This window comes from Juglans regia, chromosome 15, assembly GCF_001411555.2.
Source record: "Juglans regia cultivar Chandler chromosome 15, Walnut 2.0, whole genome shotgun sequence".
Taxonomy (NCBI): Eukaryota; Viridiplantae; Streptophyta; class Magnoliopsida; order Fagales; family Juglandaceae; genus Juglans; species Juglans regia.
The window spans coordinates 8,798,599-8,815,278 of record NC_049915.1 but is presented as its reverse complement, the minus strand read 5'-3'; the positions used below and the strand labels follow the sequence as shown (position 1 = coordinate 8,815,278).

Here is a 16,680-nt window from a genome sequence, read left to right as displayed (position 1 = left end):
CACGAGTTTCACACCCTCCACCACCATGCACCTCCACCCACGGCGTGTAACCACTACCTTCAGCCTCCTCAAGCCACCACCAAGCCATCCCGACCATCCACGACCCCGATCTGCCACCCATGCACGCACACTCTCTCTCACTCTCCCATGGCTTATCCCCCCTCCTACACGGCCATTCCCTCCTTCCTCCACCGTGAGCCACCGTGGCGCCACCCCAGTGCCACTAGGAGCTCCACCAGTAACCCCTCAGCCCAACCTTAGGTCCAAACCACCACTTTTGAGTGGTAGGTAGTCACTGCACGTGATGGACAACCACTGCGCGTGGCTGACCGCCACTGTACACTGTTAGATCCGCCATGTTACGCTCCTTGCCATCATCACAAGGCCTTCACGAGCCCTTCCAAGACCACACCTAGCTATCCAAACGCCAAAACAGTTAACATACGTGGGTTAGCCTCCATGTACGACACTTCCCGTCGATGGTATAACCCTCTATCCCTCGTTAATTATGCTAGATATTGATTAGTTGACTAGGTTATGGATTGTGCTGTTGGTATTTGTGGAGTGTGGTATTGTGATGTGGTGTTGTGTGATGAAGTGTTGGGCTTACCTGTGTAGTGAGGTGATGTGATGTGATGTGATGCATAGTGAGGTGTTGGGCATATCTGTGTTGGGTGGAGATGTGTTGTACTGTGTAGTGTATTGTGAAGTGTTGGGGCGTAATTGGGAAATGTGCTGTGTAGCGTTGTGGATTGTGTTGTAATGGTGGCGTGGTGTAGGTGGAATAGGAACAGTACACGCTGAGTGTACTCTGTGTGTGTGGCGTAGTGTGAGATAATGAGAGTATATGTAAAATATACCCTGCTGGCATATTGTGGAACGGGATGAGTACAAGTGGAGTGTACTTTGTGGCGTAGTGCCTGTAAAAGGAGTACACGTGGAGTGTACTCCATGTGGTGGATTGATGCACCATATGACGGATTGATGCACCATATGGCGTGTACGCCATAGTGGTGATGTGGCATAATGCATATGAAGGGAGTACACAGGAAGTATACTCCATATGGTGGAATGATGTACCATATGGCGAGTATGCCATAATGGTGATGTGGTGTAATGCAGGTGAATGGAGTACACATGGAGTGTGCTCTATGTGGTGGAGTGATGCACCATATGACGGGAATGCCATAATGGTGATGTAGCGTGGTGTATGTGAATGGAGTACATGTGGAGTGTACTCAATGTGGTGGAGTGATGCACCATATGGCGGGTATGGCATAATGGCGATGTAGCGTGGGGTATGTGAAGTGGAGTGTACTCCATGTGGTATAGTGATGCACCATATGACGGGTATGCCATAGTGGTGATATGGCATATGTGAAGGGAGTACACGAGGAGTGTACTCCATGTGGTATAATGATGCACCATATGGCGGGTATGCCATAGTGGTGATGTGGCGTATGTGAATGGAGTATACGTGGAGTGTACTCCACGTGACAGCGACACTCCGTGTGGCTTGTCGTAGAGATAATGATGGTTATGTGATTGATAAGCGTGCAACGTGATGGGTAGTGTCTGGAACTGTGGAACAGTGTCCCGAAATAGTTATGACATAGCCTGTAGTCTGAGGAGGCAAGTGTCACGGTGATGGACTTATGGCTAGAAGTATTCGTGAAGTAGCAGAACAAGTGTAAGAGTGCGCAGCGGAAGCATGACTGGGGAATGTCACGAAGTGACATGACTATTGATAGTCGTGCTTGTGATGGACAAAGTAGCAGAACAAGTGTAAGAGTACGCAGCGGAAGCATGACTAGGCAACATCACGAAGTGACATGGCTATTGGTAGTCATGCTTATGATGGGTGAAGTGTTAGAGTGTAGGAATGGCGTAACGGGAACGTGATGAGATGTCACGGTGTAACAGGAGTACGTGAGGAACCGTACTCGTGATGAGTTAGGAGTTGACGTAGTAGAATGTTGGATAACGCGACAAGGTCATAGTGTAGCTTTGGAGCAATCTCGAGCTATATGACGTGACATAAGGCATAGTTGTGAATGGGGTCTTGTCGTATTAAGTGTTGGGAGGAACTATCAAAAGGGACGGGTAGCATGAAGAGTCATGCTAGCCGGGTTAAGTGAAGGTTAATGTCGGAGTATGGTGCTTGTTTATACAAGCAGGTGATCAACGTGTCACATGTTGATCTTAGGTGATAAAGGGGTAAGGTACATGTGTAATCTGGTTAGACACATGTGCTGGACGGATTCACCATGTGTAATGGGTAATCTGTTACTAGTACAGTTACACGGTGCTTAAGCCTCAGAGTTGGCTTAGAGTCGTGTGGCCTGTATGGATGAGAATGAGGATTAATATGGGCTAAGGTGTATGAAGATAGTGACGGGTGTATTATCTAGGATTGGGATACATGATTCCATCGGTAGGAATCATGCGTCGGAATTTGATTGTAAGAAGAGTAAGACGAATGTCTTAGTGTCTTAATCCTAAGGTGAATCATGGGTTCACTTTAGTGGATGAGCACTCGAGACAAGACTTTGAGTTGGAAGATGTGGTGACCGTAAGTGGTCCTCGAAGGGTTTAGCATAGTAAAAGGCACATAAGTGCACGTGATAAAAGGAGAGTGTTCTAAGTGTTGTGTAGCTCTATTTTTAGTTTAAGTTGCTTATGCATTAGATAGAAAATGACGTTAAGGATGTGTATGCATGTAGGTTGCCATCTGACAAGCACATGAATGGACTGCATGATATGCAAGTAGCATGGAGTCCAGGTAAGTGTTACGTTCATACTCTTCTAGAGTTTTCCAAGATACAAGAAACACTTTTCTTTTAAGATGCTTACGAAAAGAAACAAAAGACATTTTACGAAAGAAAATGCTAAGTGTTCAAAGGTATAAGTATGTACGGCCCCTCCTTGGCAGCCACTATTTACGCACCCAAAGTATTAATTGTACGCATGTGAATGGATGACTATACGATGTATCTATTGTATGTATTTTCTAAAAAAATCCATAAACTGATGAAAATGCATGAAAGGCATGACAAAGGATGCTTTTATGGATCCTACGAACCGATGCTTTTGTGTGCGCCACGAGGTGATGCTTGTGGATGCCATGATTGACGACGTTCAAGGTGACGCTTATAGATGCCATGAAAGCTGGCGTTTAAGCCCATGTATGTTCTTAAATGACGTTTTCATGAACGAACTGTTAAAGAAATGATAGAACTGAAATGGATTGAGAAAGGAAAAGACGATTTTTGGGCTTACGCCCCAAACGATGCTTTCTCATGAAAAGGAAATGTTTTCTCACGAAAGGACTGTTAAATGAAAAAATGAACTAAATGAAAGCTCCAGCTCTTTCGAGCTGACATGAATGAATGAATGAAAAGCAAGAAAGACATGAAAGCATGAAATGTATGAAGATACGTAATAACCACATGAATGAATGAAAAGGGTACCAATGAATGGGCAGATTGCAATGCTGGGTAAGTAGTACTGGAAGTGCACCAGTGCTGCCCTCTATGAAAGGGATTCCCAACCCGTGACCACGGGCGGAGTCCGGGTCCAAAGGAAGACATTTAACCCCAATACACGGGGCGTAACAGTGTGTACTGGCCTATGAAATTGATAAGAACGAATGGATGTATATGCATGAATGTACGAACGCACGAATGCTCGGACCTTTAAGAAATGAAGGCACTGACGGGGGACACGTTTTAAAGAAAGGAAAGCATTTTGAAAGAAAACCCCGTCCAGTGACGTTTTTAGAAGAAGGCACGCATGCACGAATTCTTGAAGAAATGAAGGCACTGACAGGAGAAATGTTTTACGAAAAGAAAGCCCATGTTTAAAAGAGAAAAACTCCATCCAGTGACGTTTTCAAATGAACACATGTATGACACGTATGCATGCACGTAATAGTACGCATGAATGATGAATGTATGAATGAAAACCTATATTGTTATATTTTAACTGTATGAAGTAATGCTTACGAGTCTTCGACTCATTTTAGTTTTTATGCATGTCCCTCCCCCCACAGGAACTGCATGATCAGGACGGACACGGCCCATGGGGAAGAGCATGAATGTGATACCCCATATGATTTGAAACTTTTGGAAGAGTATTAGCAATGTTGGAGTTGATTATCAGGTGTTTTGAGTTAACTCCGGCGTTACAGTTGGTATCAGAGGCAGGTTTGAGATTCTGTAGACTATAGAGTGTAAGATTTTGGAGTATAGATAGGCTTTAGGAAATCATTTCAGATTGGATGTGATTGTGGAGCGGGCTATAAGGAAGAATATCATAGGTATTTGAGATATTAAAATTTACAAACTTTGGGAATGATTTTAACGTGTAGGGTTTTATAGGTATAGGAGTTGAATTCATGTTGTGTGTGGTGTGGTTTCATTTTGGAGACTTTTAATAAATAGATTTGATATTTTAGACTTTGGAGATTAATCATTACTACTGTTGCGCGTACTTCTTTTCTCTTCATTACAGGATGCCACATCGTCGTCGAGAACGAAATATGTCCGATTTGAACGTGAACGAGAACGTGAGGGGAGCAAACCCGAGTGCTTCCAAAGTACTATGAGCAGCAGCCCATTAGTTAATAGATGATCTCGCACAGAATCCATTGGGTCACCAACGCAACTATAATGAAGGAGGGTGTACCATAGAATAGTTCAATCGGATGCACCCCCTTCATTTGATGGGAAAGGCGAATCCACCCTAGCTGAAGATTGGGTGCAAGATATTGAAGAGATGTTGCGGGTGTTAACCTGCACAGATGAACAAAAGGTGGCATATGCAACATTCAAACTAACCGGTGAGGTAAAAAGATGGTGGATCTCAGAAAGAACTATCCGAGAAGCAGGGGGGACAGAAATAGTTAGTTGGCCACATTTTAAGCAGATTTTTCTTGAGCGATTTTTCCCAAGCTCGGCCCGAGAGGATAAGGCAATGGAATTTGCCACTCTAGTGTAGGGAACCATGACAGTACACCAATATGCAGCTATATTCATTGAATTATCCCGTTTTGCCGCATATATGATTCCTAACGAAGAAAAAACGGGGCGCAAATTTGAACAAGGGCTGAATGAAAAACTTTATGAATGAATAGTGGGCTTCCAGATTTGGAATTTCTCAGAGTTGGTAGCTAAGGCCACAATTTTTGAGCGAAGCCTTCAAAGGAGCGCGACATTGCATGATCAGAGGAAGAGGACTTTTCCATCGGGGCCTCATTTTGGTATGGACCAGGGATCGTGGAAAAAGAGAAATGAAGGGAGCAGCTCAGGGCAAAAGCGGACGCATGAAAATCAATCGAATAACCTCTGCAACTTTTGTAATAGTGCACACATGGGAGAGTGCCGAAAGGAAATGGGGACGTGTTTTCGATGTGGAAAGTCTGGACACTTTATCAAGGATTGTCCTTTACTCATGTCGGATAACAAGAAGCCTAACCCACCTCCCATTTCCCAACAGACAAGTCAAGGAAATAATCAACGTAGAATGGGACCAGCTTGAGTGTTTGCATTAACATCTGAAGATGCGGAGGACGACAATAATGCGATCATAGGTACCCCACTCTTGTTCTCCTTGAAAGCTTTATGTCTTAACTGAGTTGGGATTAATCTTGCTTACGTGGAAAGTTTCTAGTAGTATAGTTTAGAATATTAAGGTTTGGTTGAAGAGGTTTGCAAAGGGTTTTAGACACAATATTTTATATCTATGAGATTCCTTTAGCTTTAGTTGTTTGATGGGTTAGTTTTTGTTTCGAAAGCGAGAAGTTTAGGAAAAGTATGGTTGAAAGTAGATTTTCTATGGATTCCGGAATTTTGTGAACTGAAGTTACTTAGGACTTAAGTTTGGAACATTGATTATATTATTCTTCGGAGGTTCTAAATATTATTTTGGGAGTTCACTTTTAGTTATTTGTGAGGTTTGCTGTTGGTGAAGTTTAGTTCTCTTTTAGTTATTATTTTTGGGGCTTGCAAATCTATGACTAAAAATTCATACTGTTAGGTTTGGAGTTGAAGTCGCGTCTGAAATCGACACTTGGATTTTGGAGATTTCTGAGTTGAGGAGTATTAGAAAGTAAGGATTGTTGAAAATATGAAGGATTGGTGTATTAGACATGATTTTGAGTGCAGCAAATTTTGAGGACAAAATTTATTTTAAGGGGGGAGGATGTAACACCCGGGGCAAGCCAAGCCACTTTAAAAAAAAATTTGAGTTATAGTTATGAAATATCGTTTGGGATTACAAGTAAAATTTTTAGAAGAGAGTTTGAGCCTAAGATATTTTTGGCAGTATATAATTTCTCTATAGGTTTGATAATTAGGTTTCAAAGTCTTTAATGGATCAAGTGAATGTTCATAAGAAAATTTATGGGATAATTATATTTGTTTTAGGTTGATTAGAAACCCAAAACTTTAGATAAAAGCCATACAATAATCAAGTTAAGAGTCCAAGTCGTGGGCCTAAGTATATTTTGTTTTTCTTTACTTTATGTTATGTTATGTTATGTTATGTTATTTTATTTTATTTATTTTTTTATTTTTATTGTGATACCCCATATGATATGGATAAGGGTAGGTGGTGTATGAGATCCCACATTGCTTGGGAAGAAGAAGTTCTTGCTCTTTATAAGGTTCCAATGAGACTCCAATTGTATCATTGACTAGTCCTTTTGGAGTATAGGGCATGTCGTTTGGGCTTTCCATTGGGGCGTTACAAATGGTATCAGAGCCTATCCCAACCAGAAATGTGGGACTTAAGCTGTGCCGCCTACAATGGATAGGCCCGACGAGGACGTCGGGAATTTAAGGGGAGTAGATTGTGATACCCCATACGATATGGATAAGGGTAGGTGGTGTATGTGATCCCACATTGCTTGGGAAGAAGAAGTTCTTGCTCTTTATAAGGCTCCAATGAGACTCCAATTGTATCATTGACTAGTCCTTTTGGAGTATAGGTCATGTGGTTTGGGCTTTTCATTGGGGCATTACAACGGAAGTCTAGGCACGAGTTTGAAACATACGAGAGTCCTTTTATTGTAAAAATTAATGTTTTCCGTTGTAAACCTGTTTTATTGTCAAAGCACATTTTAATTTATAAAGGTAGAGTCTCGCACCCTGGGTATGCAAGTGAAAAGTTTTAAATCGGACGGTAACTCCCGTCGTCTTTTATAAAAATATTTTGTAAAAGTTCCACCACAAGGATGGGCGTTACATAGTTGGTTTCAGAGCAAAGCCCAGGTTATGCTAAACTCTATAGTGTTCTTTTCAAAAATAAAAGAGAGAAAATCCTTTTTTTTGAAGAGATAACTTTTTCCAATGAAAGAAAACTTTTTCAAGGAAAGAAAACTTTGAAGAGAGAATTGCATGTGAAGGAAAAACCTAGACTGACATCTTCCCAAAGCATGTCTGGTCTTGCAATAAGTACAAGAAAGTATTTTTATTCTTATACTATGATATTTTCAAAGTATGACCTAATGAACGCATGTATGTCAGATTGGCAACTAGAAAGAGGTAGTCATGCTAAGTGCATAGAATGTAAGAGGTATCAGAGACTGAGTTAGAGAATAAGGAATGAATGATGGAACGTTAGGACATGCAGCAATAGCTGCATGCTAACTAAGGAACAGACTAGAAACGTTAGGAAGACTATAATGGTTAAGAAACACATGAATGACCACGAACTAAGCTAAGACCGAAATGTAAAACGAGATGGCGACTTCAAACCTCACCGCCAAGAATGTCAGAATGGAAGGTATGAGCGCTACATGATGGATGGACTCAAGTACATCAGACTAACCTTAAGTATGTCGATGGAGGAATGACAAGACGTGAGGGCAAGTATTGTACAAGACGTGACTAAGATGCTGAATGTGTGCGGAGATGCGTAAAGACAACACGAGGACACGTATGAATAGATCCCTAATAAAGATGAGCAAATTCCTTAAAATACTGCACAAAATTCTTAGAACACTAAGCAAATTCCAAGAGTACTAAACAAATCCCTAGAACCTTAAGCAAATTTCGAGGACAAAATTTATTTAAGGTGGGAAGATTGTGATACCCTGCTCATTCCTTCTTACGTACACTTCTTCTTTATGACGTAAGCAAATCTCGAGGGCAGAGATTTTGTGATTTGTCTACCCCTTCTATCTAGTGATTGCGAGACTCGTCATGCATGCCGAACCATGATGGCATATTTCGAAAGATATCGTATGACTTCTAGGGCACGCCTAGTGTTTCAAATATGCTGGAAATATTTATAAGGAATATTTCTAGTGTTATTGAATTAAGATCGATCTTAAATACGACAATCATAATATTCTTGAAGAGCTCTAAAAATATTATAATTGTCGGAAATCATTTTAATATTATTATTAAAATGATTTCAATTATTTAAGATATTCTGAGATTTAAATTATGTTGAAAGTTTTTATTAATCAAATGGTTTTATTTTCCTCAATATGTTAAGTGAGACTTCATCATTTTATTAATGATGAAGAATATTATTTTATAAATTAAAGTTAGTATAAAATAATTTTCTACCTTTATTCCTCTAAGCGCTTTTAATTAAATTAATGTTTTACGCATTTTCAAATCAGTGTTTGAGATCCATCGTTAGATCGTTAAGTGGACCCCAGACGAAAGGACTGGGTTAAATACCCAGACTCCCTCTCTTTCTCCCTCATTTCCCGAAGGTCTCTCTCTCTCCTCCCTCTCCCCAGCATATGTTGTACGCAGTCTATCCCTCTCGCCGTTTCCTCCACCTTTATTTAAGGTGGAATATTAGTGATTGTTGATTAAAGGCAATATTTCCAACTTGCAAATCTCAATCGTGAAAAGGATTTTTTCAATGTCGCCGTGCAATTTCTCCTAAAAAAGAAATAGATTTGTCTCAAAGTGTAATATTTTCGTCCACATTTAGTCACGTGTGTTTACTCATATTAGAAAACACCTTTACCCACCGTTTTCCCCTTGTCTCAAGTAATTTGGCCGCAAGTGCTAAAGTGTTTTTTTTTTTGCGTCAGTATTTTATTGTAATAAAGTAGTAGTTTCCAAAAATTTAATTTGTAGAAAAAGAACTTGCGGAAAACGGGCATAAATGTTGTAGTAATATTCGAGATTATGAAATGTTTTCTGGACGAATGTGCAAAATAGGGCAACATATCAATACTTTTGGGATGTTGTTATATTCAATACGGGATACCAGATAAATAAATACGGCATGTTGCTCTTACCTTTCGTGAGTGTAAACCATCATCATGCTTAATCAATCATTTTTTAAGCTTAATTGATGTCAAGTAAATATATAAAAGTTTTTGTGTGCTTGTTTCAAACCAAGTTAAAATGTACAGATGAAAAATACTATTATAAATAGCCGAGTTAGGAACATAAAAAGCATGGTTGTCATTGCCTTTCGAGACACAAGACAATTGTCTATGGCACATCATGAGAAAATAGTTGAAAAAGCTAACTTCCCATGCTCAATACAATTGTAGCCTAAAAAGTGCGTTACAACAATGTGTTTATGATTATCAAACTTGTGAAGAGTTTGAGATGCCCTAGAATCTATTGAGTAATACATACAATTTTCATTATGATGGCTAGCAAGTTTATACAATGAGAGAACGTTTTGGACACTGATATATTTGAATGATGCTTTTTGTGCTCAAATCAATGCTACACAATGGATTAAGAGCTTGAACGCCTTCTTTGACGAGTTTGTGCATTCGAGGACACACTATAAATTATATTTCAAAATAAGATCAATGCAAGTCTTAAAAAGTTAAAACACATATTTATAAAATTCAATAATACTTCTAAATCCTCAATCCAACTATTAAAAATATAATCACTAATCTTCGTCACAAAAAGGGGAATAAAAATTTGATTTTTAGTCATCGAGCAAATGGGATTAAAAAAGTTAAGAAAATAGTCTTCAGATTTAAGAATTGGAGTGAAAATTGTGAAAATACATTGAAAATATAAAAATTTAAAATTTTGGTAGGCACATTGAAAATTGGCCAGTATTGACTGAAACGCACCGATACGAGCAGTATTTGACCCAATATGAAACACATAACTTCCATGGCCGTATCAGCCGGTACGACACAGTATTTAAAACTCTGGTTGCAAATAGTACTTATTTGAGACGAAATTTAAGTTCATTCCAAAACATGGAAGCGGTTTTTTATCCATTCGAATAGATAAGTATCTACTCAAACTATAGTTTCTGGGACGAAACATAACATCCCAAAAGAGAAAATCATTTGAGCATAATGTAATTGTTTCAAACGGTAATGTATTTTACATTCGAATGATGCGATAAGAGTTCAAACAATATTTGTGGCGAGAAGTTTTATACAATTGTGGCTGGAGAGGGTTACACATAGCTCAAACATAAGTTTCTCATTCAAATTGAGACTGAGACCATTCGAAGGTATGGTATTTTCCATTCGAATGTTGAGATAATAATTCAAATGATATTTTTGGTGGGAAGTTATATACAATTCTAGAACGGATATTTGATATCTCAATCAAACATTAATTTTACATTCAAACAGATTTATAAATCGTTCAAAAGCTCAAAAGATTTGTTCAAATGGTGATGAACAAAATTGAAATAACAGTTGTTATAGAAATTTATTGAAGGCATTCAAAAGTTTTAAAAACAATCATTATTTGAGTTTATTAATTTTCATTTCTAAAAGATGAAAAATTTACCTATACTGGTTTATTATTTATGGTAAATCAAAATAGATTATATATGTCGTCCCAAAAATTAATATAATTAGTTGGAAATATAAATTAGTAGTTTTTTTTATAGTAAATAACAATTTGCAAATAATTTTGTTCCTCCAACGAAACTCATTTTTGATATCGCTAAATGATAAGAAAAAAAATCATTTTTAATGAACAAACAATATATGTAAAATAAAAATTATCCAAAAGTGACAATGTTTGAGATAAAATAAATATTCGATACAAAATAAAACTACGTTGTTGGATTATATATTGAGGTCCTCCTGCTTCACAGCCATGCGTCCCTCAACATCATTTAGTCTGAAAATGATAGGCATAGTGATCCTCTCCATGATCCTCTCCTTGTCCTGGACTGAAAGTGTGCGATGCTCCTCGAATAGGGCTCGCATCTCCCTAATACTAGTCCCTGCATAAATCACAATGAACAAAATAACCCATTTAAGAAAATGACCAATTAATTTTGAACCCAAAATATATGACATAATTGAATAAATCATTAATAACTTTTACTTTTACTTATCAAGAAAAAAAAATCACTAATAACTTATATCCCATAGAACACCTTACATTAATCACTAATAACTTATATCCAATTTTAAAAAATGACCCAATAAGTTATTATGCCCTAACATGCTGATATCCAGTTATTGTCGTTTACACGGATAAATTATTTAGAGTGTTTGCATAACTGTGTTTCTATCCAATTTAACATTAGACTTGTTTGAGAGTTATACCCCTATTATTCGTGATGAATGTTTGGGTACAACTTTTGAATTGTCCCAAATAGACAATTTGAGTTCTATCATCTATATAGTAGATATATTTAGTTTAAACTCTAATGTTAGCATTGAGATTTTGGTTCAGTTTTTCCCATTCTTCGAGTGGATGGTCTGTAAGTATCTCGTTCGTAGATAGGTGCGAACCTTTTCTGCGACTAGCATACTTAGAGAATTGGGGGGAAATACAGTCAAAATTTCAATTAACATGAGTAAAGAACTGAGTATGTATGTGATAGACGTAATATCTCGAATGAGATATTTTTTTTACACCCCTAATGATCACACTGGTGGCCAAGCAGATCTGGCAGCTTGGCTTACTTCCTATGTTGGCACCCTTACCTGGACATTTGCACCCATGGCTAGATCCTCCTAGGCCAAGGTTCTCCAAGATGTGAAAGACCACATAAAAACTCATTGTTTGGTAATAATTTACTAAGAAAATAATTTTATTTAATTATTACTTCATTTATAAGTAGTTCTTTTTGTTCTTATCGTTCATAATTATTTCAATGATGGGCTTGAACTTAATTTTGGTAGGTGAGAGGAGCAAGTAACGGTTGATGAGCTGATGAATAATGTATTCTACAGGTACAAAGGTAAATACCATGCAACCTATCAAAAGTTTAATAGTGCAATAGAGGTGCGTCAAAACACATTCCAAGACATGCGTCGAGATGAATGGGAGAAGTTTTGTAATATGTTCGAAGATCCAGCATATCAAGTAATTTTGCTGCTACATTTCATTATGTTATGTTAAATGCATGAAACAAATATAGCAATGAAGTTATTTCTTTTCTTGCAGCATCGGAGTATTGTCAATAAAGCAAATAGATCAAATTTAAATATATACCCTCATGCAGATTCTAGATCTTTTCATCTACTATCAAAGAAATTGGTAACGTATATCAACATTTGTGATTGAAGTTATAATATATATTTCCCTTTTGCAGGAACAAGATAGTCCTACTGACTATAATCTGACCCAATTGTATGCTAAATTGCATACAAATCGCGATGGTGTTTGGGCCAGTCTTGAGGCAGAAGCAAATTATGTAAGTTTAATCCATTTTTATTGCCTAATAATATTTATGTTATTTATACTACCTATAATATATTTTTTTTTGTAGGACAAGATGGTTGCACTTCGGCAAAATGTTGCATCTGATGAATCCTTCGTTAATGATGTTAAGAGTTTTTTCTCAAATTCTTGGACCCCGTTCTAAATATTTAAAGGGTTTATAATGTTGCATGAAGCATTCCTCCTTAGCCTCACCCTCTTCTTAGAGCAGATTGGATAACACCTCTCGAGATTTACAGGAAGCAAGGTGCAAATTCAAATAGTTGAAGTCAAAGCAATGAGAGTTGGAAGATCAATTACATCAGATAGCAAATATAGAGGCATGATTAAGAGAACAACAACAACAACACTTGAGGAGGGAGATAGAAACTCAAACCCAAAAACTATTTGAACAGATGCAGTTAATGATGTTCCAAAACTTTATGCCACCACCAACTTATAACTTATTCTCTTAATTTTTATGTCTTTTAGAATTATTATACTAAGTTTGTAAGATGTTTTAATGAAACATTTGAACAATTTTGATGTTTTAATTACAACTTTTAAATGTAGTTTTGTTATTTTAAATTTATAATTTACTATACCATTGATTACTGTTCGAATGGAAAATATTCAGTTCGAATGGTAATAATTATTTATTAACTTTCAAACACATTTACTATCGTCATTCGAACGACCAACATAAAAACCATTCGAATGAAAATGAAATCGTCAATCTAGTTCGAATGGATTGCTACTAAGTTCGAACATTTTGCATGTGTGAGCATTCAAACGCATACAATTCGTTCGAACTAAACCCATCAAGTAACTCAACCGTTCAAACATAGTTCATCGATCTGAATGTTCAAACAGAGTTCCATTCGAACTATTTTCATGGACGTTCAATATGATTCTCTATGTTCAAACACAAACTTAAACCTTTGAACAACAAGAAAGTGTTCGAGAACTTATTGCATTCGAACAGAAGCAACCAAATTCGCGTCATTCAAATCAAATTACCAACTTGTCCAAACAGTTAATCATATGTTCAAACAGAATATATTCAATTTGAACAGGATTTTGGGATGAAACTATTTCATCCCCAAAAAGGAATTTCGTTTGAACCTCTTTGAATGGGTCGGTCCCATTTCCTCCCTAAAAATATTTTTTGAGATGAGATTAAGATTTTCATCTCGAAAGACCTTTTGTGACGATCTTTTAGGGATGAATAGGTGACAAAAGATTACCGGAAACACTTATTTTATTATTTCATCTACCTCTCACTTTTTCCTTCCCTCGTTCTTTTCTCTTTCTACTACCCGAAGTCGCCCATTTCCCTCGTTTTTACTTTCTTCTCCTGAAAGCTCCTAGCATTTGATCCTTCGTTTCTTCAGCCCGCAAGCACTCTTCTCTCCGTCGATTGTCCACGCTGCCATCATCTTTTAGTCCAAACGATAATCTCATCCTCGCTCCTCGCTCCTCTCTCCCTCTTCTCTGTATAGGCTTTCCTCTCCCTCTTATCTTTCTATTTTCTCACATTAACATAGATCTCGTGTGACGACGAGAAGTCGCGCCTCACACCGATGAAGCTTTGTTGAAATCTCTATTTCATTTTCGTTTTTCTTTTCGTAGTTTTAAGTTGTTCTTAGAAAATCAAAGTAGGAGTGACAATCCGAATTTGGTGAGATTTTTTTTTTCCTTTTTGTTTTCATTTTCTCATTCTCTTTGTTTCTCCTTCAAGTCTTCTTTGCCTCTCTCTGGCTTGTAGTATTGTCAAGGTAACCCTCACAACATTTTCAGTTGACCCAAAAGAAAGCCACTACTTCTCTCCTTTCTAATATCTATTATTCTATAAATATCATTTTAAACCTTCCTGCATTTCAGCTTTCGTGCAGGATTTTGTTAAACAGTTATGGAACTCATAGTTAATGTCTCTCATTTATTTTGCTTTTTATGTTCTTTCTCTTGTTCTTGGTTGAGATGTACGAAGTTACAGTTTTGTTGTTGCCTTATTTTAGCAATGGCCTTATGGCTGAAGTTGGATCCTCAAGCGTTGGGTTAAATAGTTAGAGATCACCAATTAATAGAGTAGTAAAACAGGGGCTGGATCATGAAGATTCACAGCTGGAAAATCAAGCTTTGGGTAGAGTCGAACACTGAAAATGGTTAGAGAAACTCTTCCCATTTGAAAATGTTGGGTTAAATATCTTCGCTCTTCCTTTTTTTTCACTCCAGTAGGGAAGGATTCTTCCGGTATATTTTCAGTTATGTGTTTGATGGAGTTTCCATCCATGACCATATTGAACCAAATTCGCGTAGCTATGTTTGGATTAGGGACTTTGAGGAGAGATTTGAATTTGTAATTTTAACCTTGATATTTTGTTCAAACTCTTTCCACCACTACTTAGTCGTTGTGACCATTATTGTGATTCTAAAGATTTTTCTTAAAAGGACAGAGTGATTAAGCTTTATAAATTATTTCAGTGAGTTTGAATGATAACTTGAACATACCTTTTGGGGTATAGTGAAAACATAGTTAGTGTCTCTTGACTGGTGATTGTCAAAATTAGATGAAACACTGTATGAATGGACAAATTCCTTGGCCTTGAGGGTTCTGTATATTATATAATCTGTACAAAGCAATTCTATACATGGAAATAAATCAGTATGCGCCTAATTGTAGCCCTATACATGGAAGTTACAATCTGACAAATATTAACTAGAGAAATAAGGAAAGAGTTGTATAAGGAAAGAATAAAGAACAATAATATGTAGCATTGATGTTCATTGACAGCCCCCCTCAAATTGATGTGGGTTGATCAACAAGCATCAATTTGCTACTTAAGAAGCAATGTCAATGGTGAGTGAGAGTTTTGGTGAAGATATCAGCAATTTGTAGTTTAGTGGAAACATGTGGAGAGTGATAACATGGGCTTCAAATGCTTCACGGATAGAGTGACAGTTGACTTCAATATGCTTCGTGCACTCATGATAGACAGGATTGGCCATGATCTAAATAGCACTCGTATTATTAGCATGTAAAGGTGTAGGGTCGGTCTTAGAAAATACTAGCTCAGCAAGCAAACCTCAAAGCTAAATAATTTCAGAACGAGCAAGAGACATCGCCCGATACTCAGATTCGGTAGATGACTTAGAGACTCTATCTTGCTTCTTACTCTTCCAGGAGATCAATGCATCACCTAAGAACACACCAACCAATGATGGAACGACATGTATCCGCACAACCGGCCCAATCGGTGTCGTTATAAGCAGTAAGACGAGGAGAAGTGCCTGAAGGAAAGAATAAACCATGGGCAGAAGTGTCCTAAACATAGCGTATGTTCCTACAGATAGCAACCAAATGAAGATGACGAGGAGTCTAAAGAAACTGACTGACTCGCTGTACTGCAACGGAAATGTCCAGTCTAGTAAGGGTGAGATAGACAAGGCTACCTACCAACTTTCGGTATAAATTGGGATTAGCAAGTAAGTCACTCTCTTCTTTGTGAAGCTTGACATGCAATTCCATGGGAGTATCAACGTGGCCTTCTGTAGGCTAGCTGTAGCCACTAGATCATTAGCATACTTCTGTTGGTTGAGAGAAATACCAAATGGACTACGATGCATCTCAAGACCGATAAAAATATGTGAGAGACCCAAGGTCTTTCATATGAAAGGGCTCAGAGAGATGAGTCTTGAGCTGGCCAAGTAAAACAGAATCGAAACCAGTAATCACAATATCATCAACATAAATCAAAAGAACAACAATACCCATGTCTGATTTCCGAAGAAACAAGGAAGTGTCATACTTGCTATGCTTGAATGAGAATTGTAATAAAGTGGTTCGAAATTTACCAAACCAGGCCCTCAGAGCTTGTTTGAGACCATAAAGGGAGCGACAAAGCTTACACACATGTGAAGTTGATGAAGAAAATAATCCCGGGGGTGGCTTCATATAAATACACTCTTTAAGATCCCTGTAAAGAAAAGCATTCTTAACATCCATCTGATATAGTGACCAATCATTGGAAGGAGCAAGAGCTAGAATCGT

The 16,680-nt window shown here is 37.7% G+C and overlaps 1 protein-coding gene across 1 annotated transcript; it reads right to left on the bottom strand.

Annotated features, from left to right (window-relative positions):
* Positions 1-15,722: 15,722 nt before the first annotated feature.
* Positions 15,723-16,158, bottom strand: LOC108986737 (uncharacterized mitochondrial protein AtMg00810-like). Its single transcript, XM_018959455.1, has 2 exons — positions 16,027-16,158; positions 15,723-15,920 (listed from the first exon to the last, which is right to left on the bottom strand). Exons 1-2 carry the CDS (start codon positions 16,156-16,158, stop codon positions 15,723-15,725), a joined length of 330 nt encoding a protein of 109 aa, XP_018815000.1.
* Between the last annotated feature and the right edge of the window lie 522 nt (positions 16,159-16,680).

Excerpts from the sequence above, each read along its gene's own strand:
- LOC108986737 (XM_018959455.1), bottom strand. The coding sequence starts at position 16,158 with ATGGAATTGCATGTCAAGCTTCACAAAGAAGAGAGTGACTTACTTGCT. Across the intron at positions 15,921-16,026 it reads TTTCCGTTGCAGTACAGCGA|GCACTTCTCCTCGTCTTACT; the intron begins GTCAGTCAGTTT and ends TCTTTCCTTCAG.